At 38.1% G+C, this 26,032-nt stretch overlaps 1 protein-coding gene across 2 annotated transcripts in view; it reads right to left on the bottom strand.

Annotated features, from left to right (window-relative positions):
* Positions 1 to 272: 272 nt before the first annotated feature.
* Positions 273 to 26,032, bottom strand: part of dennd1b (DENN/MADD domain containing 1B) — a 239,983-nt gene continuing 214,223 nt past the window's right edge. For both annotated transcript variants that reach the window (XM_052012640.1, XM_052012641.1), the window contains 3 exons: positions 9,773 to 9,846; positions 4,698 to 4,914; positions 273 to 4,192 (listed from right to left, as the gene is read on the bottom strand). In XM_052012640.1, coding sequence (XP_051868600.1) covers positions 3,665 to 4,192; positions 4,698 to 4,914; positions 9,773 to 9,846 — 819 coding nt within the window. In that variant the 3' untranslated portion in view covers positions 273 to 3,664. The remainder of the gene's footprint in view (positions 4,193 to 4,697; positions 4,915 to 9,772; positions 9,847 to 26,032) is intronic.

The following is a 26,032-nucleotide window of genomic DNA, read 5'->3' as shown; positions in this document are numbered from 1 at the left end:
AGACTTTGACCATAAAATGCATACAGTCTGCCATCCTGCAAGTGACAGACATAGTAAAAATTCAGATCTTGCAGTGTGGATCATTGGTGTTTTAAAATGAACATAGGATTTCTTGCTCTGTTTGCTGGAACCTTTCATAACAATTGCACACATTGCCTGTGTTCATATTTGCCCTTTTGATTGGATCACATGATCTGAATTCACGGGGTAGGTTCTTCTGATTTCAACATCAAAATCACAAGGCTTTGAAGAGAAATAGTTTGGACAAAACATTTCAATGTAAAATCGAAATTTTATTGTTCGGCAAAGGCAAAGCACAGCTCTGCAATGTCTCAAGAATAACTTTATTCAGCCAATTTTGCATTATTCTCCTTAACATTATACAGCAGCTTGGACAACCATCAAAAGAACAGATCAACCAAAGACATCAAGTTTCCACATCAGTGTTACTGTACATACTGGCTCTGATGAAATGTTATTGGTTTTCAGTTTTAGACATGGTCTGAATTGGAATTGAATACATATAAATGTCCCAAAATGTTTATTTGAAGGTAATTATTATATTTTGCCTCAGTGTACAAAAAGGTCAGGCAGTTGGAACATCAAGACCAATTTAAACATGGCTGGAGACCACACAGCTATAAATGCAATTTTCTTGCAGTTCTTTGAATCACAGAGAAGTTATTGCACTCATAAAATCTGTGGCAAACAGCTTTCACCATGTTAATCTGGATAAAAATGGGTGGTCTGTACAAATGAGCTCCACAAAGGAACACTGTCAATGAAATTGGCACCAACAGTAGTTGTACAGATTATTAGTTCAAAGTTTTATGAGCCAAGTGGTTGGATTTTCCATTAGACTCCTGCACAACTTTTTTTTTGTAAAAAGCTAGACTCAGCTGAGATATACAATTCAATGGCATTACTGTCGAATGGAACTTAAGCAATAAGCCAGGTGGTATTTACAATAACTGACACACGAACACAACTTAAAAGTTTTAGCTAACAGTGAACTGGTTAGTTTTCAGTGATTCCTTATCAATTATGTTTTAGCTAGATGTTTAAATGAGCAATCAGATAAACAATTGCATAAATTACACATGCAAGTAATTTACATGATGAACATCATGTGCACACAATCGGACTTGGACAGCCATAACAGTGGTGGACACTTACTTTTAAAGATGAACAGACAAACACAACAAACATGACAGTTTAACAAAATATTGCATATTTAAAAAGTGCACTCCAATTTATGCATGTGATATAAGCTATGCAACTCTAAATTTTGAAGCACTTGTTGGAACATGATGGATTATTGGTCTAATAAGATACTGAAGACTAGGGTAGGAAATGAAAAATAGCAATTAAAGATAATTTAACAGTGATCATTATTCACAAATAACCTCTTGACCTTATTCCTTGACTCTGTAGTTGACAATGGAGCAAGTTTTAAAGTTAACTCAAACCGCATGCAATTTAGCTGCTTCTCTGTGTTAAATTTTATTATTAAAAAATCATTGTGCAAAAATCTAACTTAAAGCCACATCTGAAATACAAACCATTGGTAAATAGGATTCATATTGCACAAAATTATTATAAAAAGGATATCATGCCTTCCGGACTCAGAAATAGGCGGCATTTAAATTATTTTCAATATATAAACTAAAGACAATAGCATGTTTGATTAAGAGAGCATTTAAAACAAAAACTCAGATTGATTTGAGTTCTTGGGAGTCTGAGGTATATCAAATAGGATTATCCTACTGACTTTATGTTTTGATACACAGCCTATGTAACGTGGCAGCAACATTACACCTCAATAGGTCAGTGCACATGATATCTTTTTATACACATTACATTCTCACTTTCTGCTCAAATTGTTCCAGTTCCCAAAATAAAATTCAGTACCATCATTCATATGTTTCCGTTAAGGCACCTATTCCAGCCTTTGCCGCAGTGATGTACCAGGCATTTCAAAAAAATTATTTATGTACCTCTGACAAATTAACAATTGGAATCCTTTAACAACATCCAATTACAAGAAAGTTAGAACAGAACAACAGAGGGCCAAAGTTTACCACTTGACCCTAGTGACAAAGAGTGCAAGGCAATATCTTATTAATGGTTATAAAGTAACCAAATGTTATCTACAGATTTAAAAGTATTAAACATTAGTGTAGCACAAGTTACTAGAATCATCAGATTTAATATGCTGTCATCTATCCTAATATTTATTTTCCCTGTTTGTACCACTAGAAGTACCATTGTGAAACAAGGGTGTTAACAGGTTCTTCTTTTCCCTTAGATACCAGTGTTGGTTGTCACTTACATAGACCAGCTCTATCACAACACATTCTAAAGACACAACAATATTTCACTATTAACACCTAAAGCATTTGTGCACAATTGTTCAATACAAAAAAGAAATACTTTACACCAAGATTATTTTTTAAAAAATGGTAACACTCAAATCCTTATCAAAGTGTTAATGCCTGTATTTTCACCACAGGCCAGAACTCTTAAATGAGGTCTCAAGATAGCCAATTGAATGTCCTGAAAATTTGTTTTCTTGTGAAAGTATCACTCAGAGATTCAAATAAGCGAACATTAAAGATGCTGGGGTGGAGGAGAAACAATTCAACTTATTTCAGAAAGCCATGGATTGAAAACTCATTGGTAAAAACCAAACCGAATTCTTATGTTATAAAATGCAGCATTATCTCCACAGGAGTTTTTTTTAAAATTTTCTCCCTTAACTAACACAGTTGCATTATAATCCCAAGTAATTATTGCTTAATGGGTTGTTTTCAAGCATTTTCAGGTTATGCCATTTAAGTACCATATGGTTTGAGAAAGATGCTACAGGAAGATCTAGGATTTCTGTAACTTTTAAGGCAGGACCTTTGATCATTTGGCTTTAATTTACTGCATATTTCATTCATTAATGTAGGTAGAGCATAGATAATGGAAGAACACAGACAAAATACAAATGGACTGTTTAAATAATTCAGCGTATCCAGCTTAGAAATATTACAATGGAACAGAATGGGCTGAGGAGAGTTTAGGTGTAACTAATTGCAGAGAACGGTGACCACTATTCCCCCCTCATTTTGCTTCTGAGCTTTGGTGAACCAACTGCTGACTCTCTTCCGCTCTCCATGGTACAAGATTTTATATGTATGTTTTATAATAACCTTTGCAAACATTTAAAGTTCACCATATCCCTCTAAACCTTTCTTATCCATGTGCCTGTCCAAATGTCTTTTAAATGCTGTAATTGTACCTGCCTTTACCAGCACCTCGTCTTGCAGCTCATTCCATATACCCACCGCCCTCTGTGTGAAAAACCTGCTCCTCCAATGTCCAGTACCGATATACCACTTCCATCAAAGCAACAATCGGTAGTCAACTGTTTAGCCCAAATCTATAAATCAGAAGTGATCTTAATGGTCATTTTAGAAGTGTGGGTTAAAAGTTAAAACTATAAGAAAATCTGTATTTCATTTTGCATAATTCAGTGAAGCAGTGCTTTTCTTTTACTTATTCTGCACTTTAGAAAGTCTTAAGATTTTTTTCCCTCCCTGCAGTCTAACACACACTTTCAGTTTCTTAAATAGTTACCCAAATCTACCCCAGCTTAAAACACTGCTGCACGTTCACACTAGGTATTGGTAGTGGAAGCATCAACACTGGAAATGGTGTGACCAGTTTTAATTCTGGAACATAAACAGTCAATCTCCTCAAGCAGGTCTATTTCACTTGTGGGTTCAGCCTCAACATCATCTTTTTCCCAAGGGATTAAAACAGATGGGTTTTTTGGTGTATTTTGACACTGCTCTTTTTCTTCACTGGTTAGTGTTCGTTTTGGTTTCTGTCTGGCTGAATTTTTTACCTCCTGGCTCACTTCTTTGCAAGAGGCATGAGTTCCCAGTGAATTTTTAAATGATGAGTCACTATTGAGTTTCGGGAAATCTGTCAACTCTTCAACAAACTCAACGGAGCTTTCACAAGGCATTGGTTCAAAGGTGACTGGATGTTCAGAATAGTCATAAAATGATTTCCTTGGAGATGGGGGAAGGGGCTTTCTGTGGACCATAGTATCATCTTGTCCCAGGTGCCAACTCAGATGATCATTGCACTGCACACTGAGTTCAGCCAGGTTCCCCTCACTTGGAGTATTGGATTTATTCTAAGAAAATGAAAAGAAACACAATCAGGTCTGAGACAAAAAACTGGCAAAAATAAAACAAATAGCTGTCAAGTATGGAAGCCCAACACAAATCTCTTACACAAAATGACTATTTCTTTATCACCTTTACAGAGTTAACATTTTGTAAATCATGATTTAAACAAAGCAATGTTAATTTTGATTTTTCCCTCATTTTCTTTCTAAATTAAATCTCAATTGGATTGTGTGCCAGGATGGAGGTTGATAGCCGTAACAAAGGTACCTCCAAGCACTGCCCCCATGGCATTCCTTGACAACCAACTAAGACACATGCACAAGAAAATTAAGAAACAACATTGTTAACCTCTCAAGCAAACTGACTCGAATGAAGAGTATGAGCTCTTAAAGCCTGAATACAAACTCCCTTGAGACAAACCATTGGTCTTTTTAACTTGAGTTATTTTATCCCTGATATTTTAACTTGATGTACAACCGTGATCCAAGAAATGGAATACAACGTACTCACCCTAGTTTTATAACTGACATCATCCATTGATTTGAAAAAGTCCAGGCTCTTTGCCGCACACAGCTTCCCTTGGTCTGAACTGTGGGTACTGAGGGTGTCGAGGATTTCTCCCAACAGGTCCATCTGGCCTGGAGATTCTGATTCCAATTCCATCTGTTCAGATTCATCACTGTCATCAATATAGGCACATATCTCTCCACTGTCTTCAGACGACAACCTAAGAAATACAAATGTTTTAAATGGCTTGGCTCTTAAGGTGCAAATCATACTAGCCTAGGTCAGTACTACCATCTGCACTAACAAAATCATCTCCCATTTATTGGTACATTGAAAGAGTTTATTAAAAGCTATCAAAAAAGTATCTTAAGCGCTTAAAAAACATGAAACTTAGAAAAATGTAAATTAATTTAAAATGAAGGAAAGGTTAGCAAAAAGGTCAAGTAATGCACTTGCTAAATAACACAAATTCTTTCAACTGATCCCAGGATAAACTATTTTATTCCGTGTGTCTAGGAATTGTGCAATAAAGAAGTTCAAGCATTTGTAAGCTATTAAAATATAAATAAATATGCCGCAAGTGGAAAGGATTGGTACTGAAAGGACACATTAAGCACTTATGAAACAAGTAGTCAGAAATTAATTTGTGAAAATATCAGTTGAGAGTTGTGAAACTGTTTTAGATCCAGTCACAAAAAGCAACAGAAATAACAAAGAAAAAAACAAAAACAGACAATACAGTTCAGACAACCAACATGGAAGAAGATTGCCCCATGAGAGACTCCACTTCATTCAGCAGAAACCAACAACCAAGTTGGGGGCTGAAGTTGAGCTGATAATTAAAATAAAATTGTCTCCCATTCATAATAATACTCAATAATGACATCAGGACACAATGGAAATTGTATAACTGATTACAAGGTATAAAGATTAAGTCTGATGAAGATTTTTTGAGATGTGGATGGAATTGCCCTTGGATCTTGATACCAAATGAAGTGGAGGAGCCAAGGAAGGGGAAGGATAAACATTCTGATTGGCGGACTTTGAATTTGTGTGGCAGCAATGTGCCCATTGTCACATGGCATCCAAAGGAAGCATTTATTTGAAATTCAGTCTATAAAACCTGGATAACATCAGCACTTATGAGCATCCATTTGGATATCTAATTGGCTGGATCTAATTATTCTGCCTGTTGCAGCACTGGCTTGTAGAGTTACAAGGAAAAAAATGGAAGAATATCAGCACTTAGTAATGTCTGCCCCTGCAGGCTCCACTGCGAAGCCAGACTCGTTGCTGAATCATGAGCAATATCCTGGAAGATGAAGACCTGATAGATACTAGAGCAGGATAAAATGTCGGCACAACATCGTGGGCTGAAGGGCCCGTACTGTGCTGCAATGTTCTATGAAGTTCCATTTTATTCTGAGCATAACACTTCTCACCCTGTTGACTTTAACCTCAAAAACACACAGCTTGCCTTGTACCTCCCATCCTTAAATAAACACATAAACCATGCGGTTTATTTTTAAGAATCACAGGTACCCCACTTTAAGTTGAATTGTGTAAAAAGTAACATGTTTATTAAAATAGTATTTATGCTTAAATAATAAATCTGTAATTATTGACAATTCCAGATTTCCTTTTCCTCACTCTGCCTGCTAAACATAGCTAACAAATTTTGCTTTCTTTCCAAATGAGGAACGTCAGATACAAGCAAGAGGTGGTGGGATTTGTCCAGTGCAATCTCAGCAAAGGTGAAAGCTGCCTTGTAAAATTATTAAAGAATTAGTCGTAACAGGAGTATAGTTAAATCCTGACCACCACTGAGTTACTACAACAAGTCATTTTGTTCTCGCTAATTGAACTAGTGATGTATTTCGCATTCTAAGATCTGATGAATCCACAATCAACAAACATCATTCTTAAAAATATCCCCTTGGCAGTCATTAAATAACAGACAATATAAAGGTATCAACCTTTGCTAGGCAGATAGAAGGTTTGCAGACAACTCACGGTAAAATATGCAATTCCACTGTCACCATTCCTTGGTCTACACCAGAAACAAACTTGACATCCTTTCGGAAAATGGCATAACCAGTAAGTGTAATAGAATAATAAGGAAGTAAAATACTGAGCCAGAAGATAGTTTGTATCTGCTTTCAAAGGAGAAGATGCACATAATGTACCAGTTTTACAGCCCTCAAGATCAGTAAAGGGTAATCTTAATGACAGAAAAATGGGGGACTATGTGAGAGGGAAGCGTTAGATAGATAATAGAGCAGGATAAAATATCGGCACAACATCGTGGGCCGAAGGGCCTGTACTGTGCTTTAATGTTCTATATTCTATGTAATATCTACCGCAGTACAATGCAGGTAAATCAATGCAGTCATCAAGCCTTGGTTAACTCATACCATGCGTCAAACCAATGCTTTCCACCAAGTCTAATATCTTACCTCCACGCCCCTGGTGCACATTTGCCATCAACATGTTGGAAGAAGTTAATAGTGCTTCCCAACTTAACTCTAATGTCTGTCAGGCATATACACATATAGTTTAATTATTGTTTTCCTACAACGTACAGAGTTGTTTACATGAGGGGACTGAAGTGCTATCTCTTGCTCTCCTCACTTTCTTTGGATGCCTGCTTTACTGACAATTCCAGATTTCCTTATCATCACTCTGCCTGCTGAACAGAATTGACAAAATTTTTGCTCCCTTTCCAAATAAGGAACATGCCAGATACAAGCAAGAGGTGGTGGGATTTGTCCAATGTAATCTTCGCAATGGTGAAAACTGCCTTGTAAAATTATGAAGCAATTAGTTGTAACAGGAGCATAGTTACATCCCAACTACCACTGAGTAGCTGCAAGAAATCATTTTGTTCTTGCTGATACAATGCGAAGTACGTCACTAGTTCAAAGATCTGATGAATCCACAATCAACAAACATCATTCTTAATAAAAGTAGACACCAACCATGCTTTTTTGTGTTTAGTTCACAAAATTAGTAAAAAATAAATACATATACACACACACTCAATATAAAATATTAAGTTTTTATATTTAAACACATTATTAAAAAAGGTGTGACTTTCTGAAGGTTTTTTTTTTAAATTTGATGTAATTTTAAAAATGGCTCAGATTGCGACACTGTGTTTACTTATGGCATGCACTCACCTGTACTCACCACATGCCTGTTCTATTCTTGGGTCTCACTTGCTCTCTGCGGTACCAATCAACCTCAAGGCCCGGACGCTATGGCTTTGTTGCAAAATGGACTGGGCCATAGCGGCAGGCCTAATGGGAATAAAGCCGAAGGGTCGTTTGAGAAGTCCATCTAGCTCCTCAGCTCAGTAGGTCTGTGCTCCAACATTGGAGTCAATGGTGAGGTCAGCGGTGAAGCTGGAGGTCAGAGGCATGTCCCCTTTGGCCCTCACCAATTTTTATCGATGCACCATAGAAAGCATCCTATCTGGATGCATCATGGCTTGGTATGGCAACTGCTCTGTCCGTGACTGCAAAAAACTGCAGAGAGTCGTGGACACAGCCGAGCACATCACGGAAACCATGGACTCTGCCTACACCTCGCTGCCTCAGTAAAGCAGGCAACATAATCAAAGACCCCACCCACCCCGGACATTCTCTCTTCTCCGCTCTCCAATCGGGTAGAAGATACAAAAGCCTGAAAGCATGTACCTCCAGGCTCAAGGACAGTTTCCATTTCACTGTTATAAGTTTACTGAATGGTCCCCTGGAATGATAAGATGGACTCTTGACCTCACAATCTGCCACGTTATGACCTTGCACCTTATTGTTTACCTGCACTGCACTTTCTCTGTAACTGTAATACTTTACTCTGCATTCTGTTATTGTTTTACCTTGTACTACCTCAACGCACTGTTGTAATGAACTGATCTGTATGAATGGTATACAAGACAAGGTTTTCACTGTACCTCGGTATATATGACAATAATAAATCAATTTACTTCAAAGCACAGGCATGGAAGTCAGTGGCAGAGTGACCTGTGAGAAGGACATTGTCAGTAATTCTCTATGGAGACAGCAGAAGTCAAGAAATGTTGGCCAAATATATCTCGACAACAGCCTTAGGAAAGAAACTCGTATCTAACATCTTTTAGAGCTCTATGATCAAGCCTGTCTGTTGGTAGTGCATACGTGTAATGGTTATCTGAAAACAATGAATAACACTAGAAATAAAAGCTGATTCTATACACCTCTCAGTTCTACTATTGCGAATACACCAAATAATGTTATTTTGTCAGCCATCGAAAATGCAGATCACACACCAATCTAAAGAAACACTCAAAAATAAAAGTGCACATTTAAAGTGATTTGATATTTTGAAACCAGCAGAGGTCAGCATTGATACACACATTTCTGGTATTCTGCACCTTGAATCCAATATGATCTTTGCATTGGCAAGAATACACGAAGTATGAGAAAATAATAATTGTAACCATTGGAAAATGTGATTTTTCCCAAATTTTGTACAAATTCTAACAGGAAACTAACATACAAAATATTTTTTTCTGTAAATGTTTTTGCAAGATGAATTAAAATCTTTCCAATGAATATAAAACTGCAACCACACTAATATAGTTACTCAGTGGTTCAAATATCATGATAATCTGACTGTTGTATCAGCAAATAATTTAACAAAGCAATACTTGGGATCAATTTACTTAGTAAGACAAGCTGCTACTTTTGAAAAGAAAATGGAGCCACTCAACATGATGTGTGAAGAAATATTCACAAATGCAAAGAGAACATATATCCAATGAGTCACAAGCACCTTCACCATTCTTGGAGTTTGCAAAGTACATCGATGGTACTGCCTTTATGTTATTATCTTAACAACTATTCAGATTTATTTCAAAGCATAATTGAGTATTCCATGCAAAGGTTAGTGGCAAGGGAAGCGTTGCACAAACAGCACTTGACAATTAAGCACACTGTTTTGACATTGCATAGAAATTTAGCTGAGAACTGTGTGCATAAGGATGACAATCAGATGAAACACAGAAGAAACAAGCAGCAACTAAAATGATTCCTTACTTGCTTGCTGTGTCTACCTCATCATCATCCAGTGTGGAAACACCTCCAGTGTGTGATAATCGTTGAGGGCGAATCTAAAGACAAACATAACAAAAAAGTGGTTCTTATTTCAAATGGTCATTCCTTATCCCCATCCCCACCCCCCCACTTTCTTCCTCCTACACTTCCATAGGTGGCAGCAGCATACCCAAGTAGACAGTCACTTATTTGAGAGTCAGAGCAGAGAATGTTAATGAACTCTTTAATCAATCCTGCCTGCAGTTAAGGTCTCAGAAGCACCATTTCTGAAGAAGGCACTCAGAGGGCCAAACAGGAATAGCAAAACTGAATGGTCCTGAATCCAGTCGATTCTGAGAACAGTACTGCACAAACTTTAATCAGCTAACACTAATCCTGTGGAACAATGCTGCTGTGTCACATTGTAATGCAAATTTATTTATTATTTTCATTTTTGGGACCAGGGCACTCCTGGCAAGACCAGGATTTAGAGCCCATCCATAGTTGTACCTGGGGACATGCTTGTGAGCCACTTTCTTGAACATACTTCCACGGTACTGAGGGAGTTCCAGTGACAAAGAAAGACCGGTGATACATTTCTAAGTCAGGGTGGTGTGTGACATGGAGGGGAATTGGTGACGTGGTGGTGTCACCAACGCACTGCTGACCTTGTCCTTGGTGGTTGAATGCCATTGGCAGAGCAACTGTAATGCATCACGTCGTTGATGCATACTTCAGCCATTCTTCACTAATATTGAAGGGAACATATGTTCAGGGCTTTGGATGGGGTAATGATCAAGTGGGCTGCTTTGCCCTGAACGTTGAGCTTCTTGAGTGTTTTTGGAGCTGCACTCATTCAGGCAAGTGGAGATGGCAGGCATGCTCCTAACTTTTGTAGATGATGGAAAGACTTTTGGGGTGTCAGTGGGTGAGTCACATACTCCAGCATACCCAGCCTCTGAATCTATTCTTGGAGGCACAGTTTTTATGCGGCTGGTCCAATTGAGTTACTGGTCACTGAGCTTCTGAGATAGTGGGGACCTTAGAAGAAAGGCAAAATGGATCTTTCACTTCACGCTTAGCGCCAAATATGGCTGTGCATGTTTAAACTAACATATGTGGGCCCCGACCTCAATGAGAATGGGGATGTTAGAACACAGAACAGTACAGGCCCTTCGGCCCATGATATATAAACCTACTCCACGATCAATCTAACCCTTCTTCCTACACAGCCCATAATCCTCCATTTTTCTTACATCCATGTGCCTATCGAAGAGTCTTTTAAATGGCCCTTTTGTATCAGCCTCTACCACCACCCCCGGCAGTGCGTTCCAGGCACCCACCACTCTCGGTATAAAAAACCTACCCCTGACGTCGCCCCTGAACTTTCCTCCACTCACTCCACTGTTCTTGGAGTTTCTTCCTCTGGCTGGCTGTTGAATTGTCCACCACCATTTGCAATTAATGAGAGCTTTTATCTGATTCCATTGGTTGTGCAATTGCTTAGCTGTGTCTATTACATGCTGTTTTACTGCTTATAGTTCTGTGCTGTAGGTTCATGAGGTTGGCACCTCAGGTATCGGTATACCTGGTCTGTTCAGGCCATGCCTTTCTACAGTCCTCAATGGACCAGGGCTGATCCTTGGTTTGATGAGAATAGAGAGTGAGGGATATGTTGGGCAATGAGGTCACAGACTGTGGTGGGCCACACAGTACAAATGGATGGCATCCTCAGTGTGAAGAAGTGACTTTGTCTTCAGAGGGACTGTGCAATGATCACTTATGCCAATGCTGTCACAGATAGGTGCATCTGGCACAGGTAACTTGGGCGAGCATGAAGCCAAGTAGGTTCAGCTTTCATGTTAGTTCATTCGCTCCCTGCCATGGATGCAGTCTGGCAACCATGTCCTTCAGCACCTGGCTGGCTCGATCAGTGGAGGCACAGAATATACCAACATTGAAGGCTGCTAGACAGAGGACATTCTGTACCCCTATTGCTTTCAGTGGTTCTAAGTGTGGTTCAACATGGTGGTGCACAGATTCACCAGCTGAGGGAGGACGGTAGGTGGTAATCAAGGATGCGCTTTCCTTGCCTGCACTTGACCCGACACCATGAGCCAGTGTGTCACTGTGCCACCCTGCTGGTGGGACTGAATTCATCCAGGAATTGTAACAAAGCAGCCAGGGATATTGCCTGTAGGGGATGACTTGGTGAGGAAAACTATGTCAGGCTGTTGCTTGACTAGTCTGTGGGATAGCTCTCCCATTTTAGAATCAGTCCTCAGACATCTGTGAGGAGGACTTTGCAAGATCAACTCTCTCTCTCAAATCTGATGCTTTGGTCAATGACAGGCTGTTGTCTGCTTTTATTATTTTCCGGTTGCATTATTTTGTATTTATGGGCCAGAAATAGAATGCCACCATTACTTCAATACAGCTCATCCAGCGGAACCTTGATGTTCAGTTTACAAATTGGACCTTTACATTAAGATTTCCTGTGCCATTGCTCACAGTAAGCTCAGTGACATATTATTTTCAGTACCCGGCACATTATACTACACTTACACCATGTCTCATCCTGTGGCTAAGCTGCATTTTGTTTTAACTGTGGCCTGCAAGACAATCACTGGAAACAGGAATATTTTAAGATCAATTAGAGGCCAACTTCAAATTATAAAGTCTTTTTTAAATTTTAGCTTTAGACCAGAAAGGAATCTGCAAGAAATGACTGATTTTTTAATATATTGTTTACATGTGGAAATCATTTAAGATTAAATACTATGAAAACTATTTTTTAATGATACTGATCACACTGAATGGGAGGACAAGAACTTCACGTGAAAATAAGAAATACTCTTCAGTTGTGTACTTATACATTAATAAAAGACTGTTTAAGAGAACACACTGGTCAAGTTCCTGTACAGGTCAATTCAGAGGCTACAGACATTGTGGCTGTCTTATGGCCTTGCTGCTTGCTGGACCACATATTCAATGTGACTTCCAGCATCAGCGTGAGCATGCCCAACAAGGGAAGATGGAACCCACCAAATATTCTTCAAATTGTACTGTCATGAATAACAAACCAATTGCAAAGTGAAATTTGTTATCTCAATAAATGAGACAAAAAAATCTTTCTTCTATGATAAAATAGTAATGATAAAGAACTTCAAACATTAACTTGCTGATCTCAGCTCCTCAATATTACACTACTTTATAATGATAAAATCACAACATCATATTCAAACTGAAATGGACATCACTGCAATGCTGCAATTTCATGAAACAGAGAAGTCCCGGCTATTAGTCATCTTCATTCCGAAATGTGGCAATTAGAAGTTATAAATTCCACCTCATCTACTTTGGTGTTCCACAGGTTAGAACTGCTGAGTGTTACGATCTGTCAGTTGTAAGATGCTTCCATCAAATCTGGTAAGAAAAAAACCCGCTCTCTCTATCATACCCCTATTTCAGGAATTCTACTATGCTGTTTTTTTCCGTCTTGTGAGAGATTGCATAAGGGAACTGTCTTGTAATAAGAGCTGTGGCGCAGGAGTAAGGTGCAGGAGCATAAAAGCACCATGAATTTTTGGTGTGAATGAAGTAGCAGCAGTTGATGAACTGATACATTATCCTGAGAAATGCAGCTTTGTTGCCTAGATGATCTTGCAAAAGTTTCGGGCCACAATCAATTTTTGCATTGTTCCAGTTTTTGCCTTCTCTTCCCAATAAATTACCCATCTAGCCGGGCACTTAAAATTTTAAATCCTTAACTAAATATCACACTAACCTTTCACAACTACAACACACGTATACTGATTCCAAATCATCAGGGTCATTTTCAAAATGTATGAAAATCTTATATCTGACCACCTTCTTCACAGAAAATTAAAATTGATCAGGTATAACATGAATATATTTTGCAATTGTACCTGTATTATATAAGATATCGTGCACACAAGAAGGATTTCATCCTTCCATAATAAATTCCCACAAGTGACAAAGATTTTCAATGCAACCATATGGTAAACAAAGACTTAACAAAATGCATTGGATCTCTCTGCATTTACCTGCCATGGTCAAAAGGGTAAGCAAATTGCCTTGAGCTTTCACCTGCCCTGCTGTGAAATGCACTGATGTCAGGTCGCGAGAGGGAAGGTGGTCAAGGCTGACTGTGTATCTGACATCTTTCTAACCTCACTCCCTGCAGTAAGTGCCTAACCTCCAATAGACACACAACCCATTCTCTGTCAGTGGAAGTCACAAACACGACTAAGTGCCCCACTATTAGGTAATGCGGTATGCTGGATCCACAGGCTGTCTGTGTTTGGCTGCTTAGAACCTAACCCTGCAATCAAATAGCAGCCGACGTTCACCACCCTGACTCAAAGTAAAATATAACTTAATTATAAAGGAGGAAGAGGAGGCTAACTGCTCCTGCAGATCTGCAATGATAAGAAGGGACAAGAAAAACAAAATGGAAAACTAGATGCAGCACTACTAGTAAATAAACAACACCCATTAATCATTCTGGGATACATTGGTTTATGTATTTTTCAATAAACAACTATTCCTCCACATTTCTTGTTGCAAAAAAATGAGAAATTTTGATGACTAGTTCAAAATGTTAATTTTGGGGCCAGTTGACAGGTTTCTGATAATTATTTTTCTGTAGCTGAACAGAACCTTTTTGTAGCAGGATGTTTACAGCACATAAAAGGTCTTTGTTGTCAAGCTGCATTGAACAGTAAAAAAAATCATGTGTATTAATAATCAGTCTGCACTTTATATTTGATCTGCTCATTTGAATACAAAAGCTAATTATTAGTAATGAGGACTCTTTGATCTTTTTGGAAAAGACAAGCTTTCATATATTTCACTGCATGTTTTGTTCCAAGTAACACTGGATGTTTCCCTTGCATGTGTTAATCATCCATTTTTGTTTCAGACAGAATTTGTTTTAATGACTGCATTTGTAAATAGCTGAATCAAGGAGAAAACCTACAGAAACCACTTCAAGTGATAGATCTGAGGCACCTTGCACCATTCAGAAGATTTATAAAGTACTGTTACAAAAGAAATGTTGTAAAAAAAATTGTAAACTACACCCCCTCTGGCAAATCGAAACCAAGTTAAGGTCCCGAGTTCCAGTTGAAAATATTCTTTTGATTATAGAACCCTTTCCCAAATCTTGCGTGAACTCATGAAACTGACATCTATTTGATGAAAGCATGTAGAAAGAAAGCAAGGAAAGTCTATTCTCTGTTTGCAGGAGTTGAACAACTTTGCAGTTTGAAAGGTGTTAGCTTGTCATTGTGGGTGATATTGAAGTTCCAAAAACAAATATCGTTGAATTAATTAATCCTATGTAACCCATTGAAATTGGGCAATAGTAATTTGGAATAACATTAATGAAGATCTGGAAGGCTTTCTGTATACCTACTGCCTCTACCATCTAGGTGGACAAGCCCAGAAGAAAAACTGGAATATAAACATCTCCATATACTTATCTAACAGCATTGAGAATACCTTCACCACATGAACTGTTGATGTTCAAGCAAGTGGCTCAACAGCACCACCTCCCAAACAGCGTCAAGTGATGGGCAATAAATGCTCCCGTCTTCAATACCCACATATGGTGAATGGATAAATAATCAAGTTTTTGAAAGTGCACTTCTACATGAGGAAAACATTAAATACAAAAAGGTACCAAAGGATTTCCTGCAGATTTAAGATAAGATATCTTTATTAGTCACATGTACATGGAAACACACAGTGAAAGGCATCTTTTGCGTAGAGTGTTCTGGGGGCAGCCCGTAAGTGTCGCCATGCTTCTGGCGCCAACATAGCATGCCCACAACTTCCTAACCTGTAAGTCTTTGGAAAGTGGGAGGAAACCGGAGCACCCGGAGGAAACCCACGCAGACACAGGGAGAACGTACAAACTCCTTACAGACAGCGGCCGGAATTGAACTCAGGTCACTTGCGCTGTAAAGCGTTATGCTAACCGCTACACGACCATCTTGTTTGGCATTCTGACTTAATTTGGACATGAAGGACACATTTCATTTTGGTCAGTTGAGGATTATGGTCCATTTTGGGACAGAGATGACAAGTTGTTAAATGCAAACATTAAATATATTGCCAATGTAATAATGTCAACATGAGATGCATACAAGTTGGTTACAGTTCTACCACAGCTTACACCTCAACGCCAAGCAACAGCACAATACAAAATCATTAATTTCTCCATGAATATTGAAAAGGATTGCACTACTTTGTACTCATCCAAGTATTGAAAGACCCCATAGAAGATTTCATACATAAAATTAGTTTAGGATGCAAACCATTCTTTGTATTTAACACTGTTTTGCAATCAGTTTCTGGGATACACAGAGTTCACAGAAACTTTTAGCATGAGGTGGGTAATTGTTTCATCACTCCCAGTAACAGAATAGTTGGAGACTAAGTATATAGTCCTGACCACCATTCTAATCAATCTCTGTATAGTTTTATTGAATATTATATTTCTGAAAATAGGTATGGAATTAAAAAATTCTCAGTTGTGTGTTTCTTAAATAGTCCATGGTACACATAAAATAAATATAACATTGTTTTATTCAATTAATATAAACTTCACAGATTAACCCATCTGCAACCCGGTAAAATATCAGGGACTTCCTATTCTTTACCCATTTTATTTTCCACATGCAATGTTTATGAGCATAACATTAACAATATTCCATTGAAATTCTATTTTCTCCCCAGATAATAAAATCTTGAACAACTAACAATGAAAAGCAATATTTGCAAAGTAATTAAGAACAAAGAGGGTCAATAATAACATGGATACCCATTATATGAAATTTATTTTTAAGCACCCTATCCAACAATGGGAGTCCAAGCAATTCCCTGATAACCATAACAGAACAACTATTAAAACTTGAGCTGCACGTCATTGCATGCCCAGCATTACACATGTCCTTCCTGGGAGACAGAAGAACTCTGAGCTGCCTCATTAATTACAAAGGTGAGAATTCAACAGCCAAAAGAATATGCATTCAGTCAGTTTGCTGAAATGTACAAAAAAAAACCCTCTTCCATTCACCTTTATTCACCATAACCCTTAATAGGGACTGAGAATTAAGATGTGTGCACTTTCCATTCTCCCATGCCCTTCCATTGTGGTTTATATAGCCCAGGGCTAGCCATCTGTTATCATGAGCAATGTTCCATAGTTAACAAAACAAACAGCAAAACAGCTAACCCAAGCAATTATAGGCTGCAGCACACAAATACAAAAGCACGCAAAAAAAACCAAGAATCTTGTTCCTAAGTGTTCAACCACACCCACACACTGCTGACTGAGCTCAGGAAAGAGCAGGGATACTATTTTTTTCAAGCAAGGGCAGCACATATTTGCATGCAGATTAGGAACACACAAAATTCAGTCCAGATTATTTAAATTTCTAATGAACTCATTTGCTGTTAAGTAACAACCAATTTTCATCTCTGAGGAATTTACACTGCTTTCAACAGCCATGGAAGATTTTCTGAAATTTAAAGTGTCCCAAAGGGATTTTCCAAACACTAGATACAACTTAGTAAACTGCATAAAGAAAGGCAATGCTGATGGTCGTGTAAATTTCATTATGGGCAATTTCACTTTGTGAGAAAATAGCGATGGTCTTTCGAGATATGGTATTATATTAAAATAACTTGGCAACTGTCCATGATTCTTCAACAGCTCACTTACGATCCTAAAAGGAATGCAACTTTAGCATGAGCTTTATTTAGCCTTAAATTAACCAGATGGGTAATTTTATCAATGGAGGGACAAAAGATTGCTTAAAACTTGTTGGAAATGCCATACCATAGAAATGCGGTTTATATCCGGAAGGCTGAACTTGCTGAATGAAAGAATTCAGGACCCCTATGGTGAGGCCCTGAGTGATAGCAAGACCAGGTTCAGTGTAACCCAGTCACGCAAATGGACTGGACAAGCCCCACCCACAACAAAAGAAGTAAGGAGAATCTGATGGACAACAAAAATCATACCTCTGCCTATGCTGGCTGTCAAAGCAGTCAAGTTTTTGGAATGCTCCCACATAGTGGAAAAATCGTCTTTACAGACTATTCCGAGTTGGGAGCTAACATGGAGGTTTTGGTGGAAATTGGGCATTGGCTAAAAGAGTGCACATGAATAATGAGCGCTGCAATTGTATTCCTCTTATTTTTGAAATGTTCAGCTCCTTGAACAAGAGAAAAGCAGGCATATCAAAGTTTAGTTTATTGAGACATTGAGTGGGAGCCAGTGAATGAACTTAGCGCAAGTGCCAGCTCAGGTATAATACCACAAATGATTTGGAATACATTTGGAATAAGCCTCATTGGAAACACATGCAATGAGTTCTCAAAATCAAGAGATGCAAAATTGGAGGGAAAGCAGAATTGATATTAATCAGCAGTGGATTTATTAAATGGCAGGGCTGGATTGAGAAGCCAATTGGCCTTTAATTCCTTGTTTCAAATAAACTGAAATTGCAATAATTAGACACAGTGAAAATAGTAAAGTTCAAGCCATCTGAGGGGTCAGCCTTAGTTATTCTTTTTTTTTGCTGTCCTTGTTGGGTAGATGATGCAAACTGTGTTTTGAACAATTTTGAAAAAACAGCCACGATTACAATCAGCATCTAATCATCAATGAATGTACTTGGAAACAGAAGTGCTAACAAAACCGATGTGGAGCAAAAGCTATTCCCAGAGATGCTCTTAGATGAAGAAGAGTACGTTGGGATTTGGGGAGGGGCACATATTTTCTGGATCTACATGGGATGGTGTGAGTATGCATATCTGGATTAATGAAGATGAGGTGTATGCACATCTTCTGGATCTGCCTGGGTTCAGTGCATGCATTCCTTTTGGGTCAACATGTGGGATGCATGCATTTCTTCTGGATCTTTGCATGGGCTGAGGTAAATACATTCTCTGTGTCGGCAGAGGGTGGGATACCTGCAAACTATTAAATTTGCTTTAATTAACAACTTTTTAAATTAAAAGTTAAACAATGAAACTTCTTGAAAGCTAAACCATTCATTTGATTTGATTGCAAACATCACTTCCTGTATCAAACACATTCACCTAAAATCAGTAGTATCAACAGTCACATGGACACTGGAAAAGGTTTGAGATTTGTTGAAGCCACGCTGAATTCTCTACCCAAGGTGGTTGTGGGGGCTCAGTCAAATACATTCATGGCCAATAGATTTTTGGATATTGACAAATTCAAGGGCTACGGTATTAATGCAGGAAAGAGGCATTGAGATAACAAATGGCAGAACAGACATGAGGAGCCAAATGTCTACTTGTGCTTTTATTCTCTACAGTATATTCTTATGAGTACTCTGGGGTTAGAGCAGCTTCTTTACAAGAACCAAGATATATCAGAAAGGGAGAATAATTCTGAGTAACACTAAATACTAAAGATTGAAACCAATTAGGTTCACGGGTACTAAAATTTGATTTGCTCAATTGATGAAAATTTCATTTTCTTTAATCATAGGATAATTCTGCTGAACACTACAGTTCTAACAAAAGCTATCATATTTAATATTGACATAATTTATTCAAATGTCATTGTTTTAAAATAGATCCAACTGCTATTGCACAACTGAAATGCATCAGGATCAGATTTATTATCACTGACGTGTATGACATGAAAATTGTTGTTTTAGGAGTCGTGGTGCTGAATTTTACAGGATCCTTTTCATTAAGAAATGGTTAAATGATTGTAAGTGTTAGCAGGTAAATTTTCTTCATAGATAAAGCACTGTTATAGGTCTAAACTCCATGCAGTAGGGAAAACAAGTTGTCAAATGCAGTAATTACAATTTTATTGGCCCATCTGTGTTAATGAGTAAAAGCCAAGCTGTTTTTAATAGAAAGACATCCTTTTTACTTTGTGTGTGTAAAGGAGTGGGTTTTTAGTTATTCCAGAGTGCCTACACTTTTTTTTTACTTTAAACAGGGAAATAACATTAACAGCTTCACGTGGAGTGCCATACTGTGAGGTAATTAAAAATCCTTTTAAAAAATAAAACTTGTGCTTTGCAAGACTCTGTTTCTTGCCAGTAAGGACTAATGAGTGAGCACTGTATCAGTGTCAACAGCTTCACTAGAAGGCCTCTGCACAAAAATCAATGCCAACACACTCAGTTCCCACAGCTTTCACAGATATTGATGTTTCCAGAGCAAAAAGTCTGAATCATCTATGGAAATGTGTAAAGCATGGTTCTTTCTGAATGATCACAGTCCAGTGTTCCAAGAGAGTGTGACATCCGATATACTGTTGTGAAAGATATGCTGCTGTGAGCAGTGCTGAGCTGCAGCCTATTACTGACAGAGCATGGCTGAAAGACAAATACAGGTACTCACTGCTTCTCCAATGTCAATTTCTGTCAGACAAAAGAAAGACAAAGAAAAACTTACACATTATTACATGCCCCTTAATTAATCATGGAAACAGGCATTATAACACTGCAAATATTTCTTCACAAACTTTGAGTCTGCTGCACAGATTCATTCTTTTTCAGAATGACTATGGAATCTTTCTAGCAGCCAAGAGACTCCTACATTGAATATGCTTCAGCAGTCCCAAGGCCCTAACGAGAGGGTACTTACTCTGTAGCACAAAACTGATGACTTACTCAGGAGGACCATAAAGCCACGAGGAAGAGAAAGTGAAGTGGCTGATATGCATGGGGGTCTGAATTTTTTGATTTTAACTGATTTAAAAAGAAACATCCATAAAAGCCTACCTGGGGAATCATCATCTTTTTTTCACCAATGAAACACCAAACAATGGGCAGGTGTGAATCAGTCACGGGGGGAAACAGGACTGATGGGATTGCTCTGAGAGACACCATGTACTCAATGGGTTGAATGGCCTCTTACTACATCATTAAACATTTAGAAGAAAATGAAATAAATAAACTCTTGTGCCAGCAATAAATGACGCCCAAGCAGAATTTAGAGTCTTTCATTTGCAATAGGAATGCCACATGCAACTTGTGCAGACATCTGGCCAATTGCATTTTGTTTGTGAGATATGCTGGTCAGTGACATGGTAGTGAAAAGGCCAGATGGGTTAAAGACAAGTGGAAATGAAGTTAAGCCACACAAAGCCAAATTCATAGGAGTTTGATAATTACAATGGACACCTATGAACTTTAAATTCCATTCGTGGAGAAATAATGCAAACTTATAACCGTATCTTCAAACATTTTTTGCATGGGACAGAACTCAGAATAAGTGAAAAACAAAATATCAGACTTGGTTCTAGCTGCCAGTGATAAAATACTACTTTCCCCAGCACTTATTGTGAAAGAAAAGTGGCAGTTTCACATTCACTTTGGGTACACCTAATATCTATCCATTTAACAAAATTCAATTAGAATAACAAACAACAAAAATAAGTGCTGGAAATTCTCAGCAGGTCAGGCTGTATCAGTGGAAAGGGAAACAGGCTAATCACTTCAAGTCAAAGACCCCTCATCAGAACTGGGAAAATGAGAAAGGAAATTAGTTTTAACCGAATACTCCCAGCATTTTCTTTTTCTTTATTTCCAGTTTCCAGAATCTGTGTTTTATTCATTTTCATTTATTAATTCTTAGTTCTGTCCCATGTAAAATGTTTGAAGATATGGTTATAAGTAAGTTTGCAACATTTCTTCACAAATGGAATTTAAACTTTATATGCATCCACAGAAATAATAGCCTCAGAGGAGAAAAATACAGAGTCTTGCATATATTCTGCTTACCAGGAGCTCAGGAAGAAAAAGTAAACATACTGAGGTAGGAACAAAAAAGTTACAGATAAAAGACTTTATTAGCTTTAGATATGCTTCACCATGCATTGGTTTACGGGAAATCTCAGGTTTACCTCATTCCCAAATCACATTTTGTTCCATTTATCTATTGATGCAGTAATCTATTCAACCATTTAACTAGAGCCTCCTGCTATATATAAACCATTTGCTGTTTGTGTTATATAAAATGATAGAGAAAGTCAAGCCAAAGAGTTATGTAACTTTGAAGTTCTAAGACTGGTATGCTGAAATCATTCTCATGTTATCATTTTTCGCCTTTCGGTATTGCTTTTGAATACATATACTGCAATATTCTGACATTTCATTAAATTTCAAAGCAACTTAAGTAATGCTGTCAGATAAAAGATTTTGACAGTCTCTATGAGTGGGTGTAGACACTTCTACTTCAGAATTTGCATAATTGTTTTGGGTAGTTATTTCCTAGCTACTAACCCTTTAAGAACTGAAAATGTTTCAGATGGTAAAATAGGCAGATCCATTCACAAATCTGTTAAAAGTATAACTTTTTTTTTAAGGAAAGTAAATTGAATATTTCTTGATCAATCATTTTTGAAAACAGATATGCCATTACAATTTTCATTCATGCTGCTTTTTGAAAAGTGATCATTAAAGTTTAATGCAATAAAATGCTTCATAATGTAATTTTTTTTTAAACAAGCTGGTTAGAAACAAAAATACATGCCACTCAATCACTTGAGTCTTCTGTGCCACTCAAGTAGATTTCAACCGACAGGGAGATCAAGTCCATCCTCCATCCTTGGTTCCAATATCCCTTCATGTACTTGCTCAACAAAAAAACCCCTACCACTTTGTAATTTTCAAGTGACCCCTATTCTTTATAGCTTTATATGAAGAATCTCCCTGACTTCCACAACCCTTTGTATGAACAAGTCCTTCCTGGTGTTACCCCTGATTGTGGCCCTATGTTTTAAAGTTCTTCCACCAGAGGACTAGATTCTATTTGCTCTACCAAATCCTTTAATCATTGTAAGCACCTCAATTAAATCATTATCTTCTGTATGCAAGGGAATAAAGGCCTAGTCTATGCAGCCTTTGCTCATAGTTTTTACAACAAATCCACTCATAAATATCTATGACAGAAGGAGCCCTACAGAGAATTTCGTTGTTACCTACATTGTTTTTTTTATCAGATCGAACGAATCAAACTGATCAAATTTTGAGACACACTCGCAAGTACTGCTTTGTTTTTGCAAACTAAAAAGCAGCCAATGAAAAGTACGACTCAAGAAGTGAACAAATGGAACATTGCACAACAATTTTTTTCTGATACACCGGGTCTAAAAGGAACTGAAACTCCATGCACACATAGCAGGGTTCTGTGCACTGATAGTAAGATGAAGAAGCTTCATTGGGTCACAAAGCCATTAACAAATTATATTTTGGGGCACAAACATCCATGGCAAATGGACATCAAAGCTGATGCTAGCATGTGACAATATCACATCATTACATCTCATCACAATACCAGAAGCCATTTTGTAGTGATTTCTCTAGAGAACAGCTGCTGGTAAAATACTTTCAGTGCCCAGAGTTAGATGAGTGCTGGCCATTACGAACCAGTGAATGAACTTATTCCCGCTACCAAACCAAATAAATTTTGTCAGTTTTACTTTCACCATGCCCCAGGCTGCTGGAGACCAGACTTCAGGCAACCAAAGGTTAATATAAAATCATTACATTCTTCTTGGACTCACTACTTTGTATTCAATTTGTGTCTCTTTAAAAACATCTATGGGTCCTGCTATAAATTGGCACAAAGTCCAGTAAGTAAAACACTTGAAGTGCTATACAGTTAATAACTATCTGAAAGAAAATAAGTAAATAGAAGACTGGAAGATATTAATTCATTATCCTAAATGCACTATAGTATTGATGCTCTGCCTGCAAAAGCCAATTTTAACAACAAATCTACATCTGTCCTGATGAGGGCCCCCAGTAAAGCAGTACACATCAGCCATGTCATAACAGCTCAAGTCACACTGCAGAAATGTAAGCAAAATGCAGAACTGCACAGATTAATGATGTCACGAGACACAAGATGTCCATGGCAATATAATGAATTAACTCAAGTCAGCAGTGCGTGCAATGATGTCATTACATCAGGGGGACCTAATGCTCCAGTGCATAACTGAGGAACTGCTGCAGTGATACAAGTGCCACCTTTTGGAAGAGATACTTAACTGAGGCCTAGTGGATATAAATGATTACATGGCAATATTTTAAAGAGCAAGGGAACTATTCACATGTCTGGGCCAAAATTGATTCCACACTCACTATTACTAAAGCCAGACTGTCTATTTACAGGGTTGCAGTATGACAATCACATCAAAATGATGTTGCCACAGGGTCACACAACATGGGAACAGGCCCTTCAGTGCACCACTTACACACTGACCATCAGGTACCCTTCTTCATTAATCCCATTTTTCTTCTTGCCTCCCCATAAACTTACTCTCCCCACCAGGCTCCTGCTACCCACCTACTTTAAGGGCAATTTGCAGGAGCAAATTAACCTACGACCATCACACCTTTGACATGTGGGAAGAAAGCAAAGCAGATGGAGGGAAACCACACAGTCACAGGGAGAATATGCAAACTCCATACACACAGTACCCATGGTCAGGATCAACCCTGATCTGTGGAGCTGAGAGGCAGCAGCACGAACCACTGCACCACCGTGTGACTATTAGCGCTGCTGTATCCACACTAATTCTAGGTTCCAGGGTCTGTATTGTTTCTGGTCCAGTCATGCACTTTCCTTTAGTTTTTAAAAATAGATAATTCATCCACATGTTTCATTCAATGATCATATTCAAAATAATGCATTTTGACCACAAGATGGCAGAGTGTAATTGTGTACAGAATCGTAGTGAACTGCAGGCTTAATTTCACGGATAATTGACCCCACAATCCCACAGTGACTTCAAATTTAGTAAGTTCAGTTCAGGAAAATTCTTTGATATTTGTAGCACACCTGTATTTATTTTCAAATTAACTTAAGTTTCACAGAACCAGTGATAGGAAAGAAAATACTGCTAACTAAAAGGGCAGTCATTGGATGCACTTAAAGAAAACATTGTTTAATGTGACAAATCACAATAAGACAAAATGAGATCTATTCCCTCTCCCCATAAGATTTTAAGAAACTGTTCGCTCCCCCGCTCTCTCCCACCACCCCCCCATGAATGGTCTGCTGGCACAGGTCAGGAATCTACCACCATTACAAGCAAACAATGCTCCCACTGCCACAATGCAGTGGGGAGTATTGGTCCAATTAGTGTGAAGTATCCCAGCCATGAACTTTATCCAAAAGCAGTTTGAGTTGTCAGTTCTGGAGGAAAATCATTTCTGCATTTTTCAGCTGAGGAAATTCAGCTAGCAATTATGGTTTTGACAACAGTTCTTACGTTTTACATCAATGCAAGATAAATATTCAAACAAAGTAAAGCAACCATTCAAAATTAAAGACAGAGGTAAAATATAGGAGGTTCTGGTGGGAATGTGGGGAGAATAAAATGGGATTGATGTAGGATTAGGGTGCTTGATGGTCAGCATGAACTCAGTGGGCTGAAGGGCCTGTTCCTGTGCTGTACTGTTCTGTGTTCTAAGAGTCACACAGCAACACAAAACCATATTATTGCAGATGCCGTAAATTTAAGCCAAATGCAGGAAATATCAGGAGAACTTCAGCATCAATGAAGGAGCAGCAGAGTTAACAGAGGTGTTTTCTAACCTACTGAGTACTTCCATCTTATGTGCTTTTTTAAAAAAATCTACATGTGGGGAGGTATGGGGTGAGGGAATACACTGATTGAATAAATAATTTATAAGTGGCTCTAGAAGTGACTAGAGGACCATTTTTGAGAGTATCAGAACAGTTATTGAGAGTCAGGTCTTCATGACTCAAGTGCTGTCAGCTTCTCTGTACATGGAAAATGAGGTAAAATTTGTGGTCCTGAACAAGCTTTAGGGAATTTTGCAAATCCATTTCTCCACCCTAATCCCCACCCTAAAAATGAGGGGATTTAAAAATAGGAACATTACTGAGAAATGGCACAGCACAGTTAGAGAATACACTTCCTTATTAACTATCAAGATTCATTCAAATAAACCTTATGCATGGTCGACGTTTGAAGTGTCACAAAACTCATGGCAACTGTCACCAAGGATGACACTAGCAGTCCATTAAGAATGTTGGCTGTATGAACAAAACCAACAACTTTTTGGCAGATAATTAAAATGTTCTGCAAGACTGAATATGTTAAGAGATAGCAGGAGAAATTCCTTTTAATTTCTCAAGTTCTGAAAAGCAGTTGTAAAGCAATAATAAAATTTAACAGACAGCCAAATCTCTCTG

This window comes from Pristis pectinata, chromosome 3, assembly GCF_009764475.1.
Source record: "Pristis pectinata isolate sPriPec2 chromosome 3, sPriPec2.1.pri, whole genome shotgun sequence".
Lineage (NCBI taxonomy): Eukaryota > Metazoa > Chordata > Chondrichthyes > Rhinopristiformes > Pristidae > Pristis > Pristis pectinata.
The sequence above is the reverse complement of the archived record's forward strand: the minus strand, read 5'-3'. Positions and strand labels throughout refer to the sequence as shown.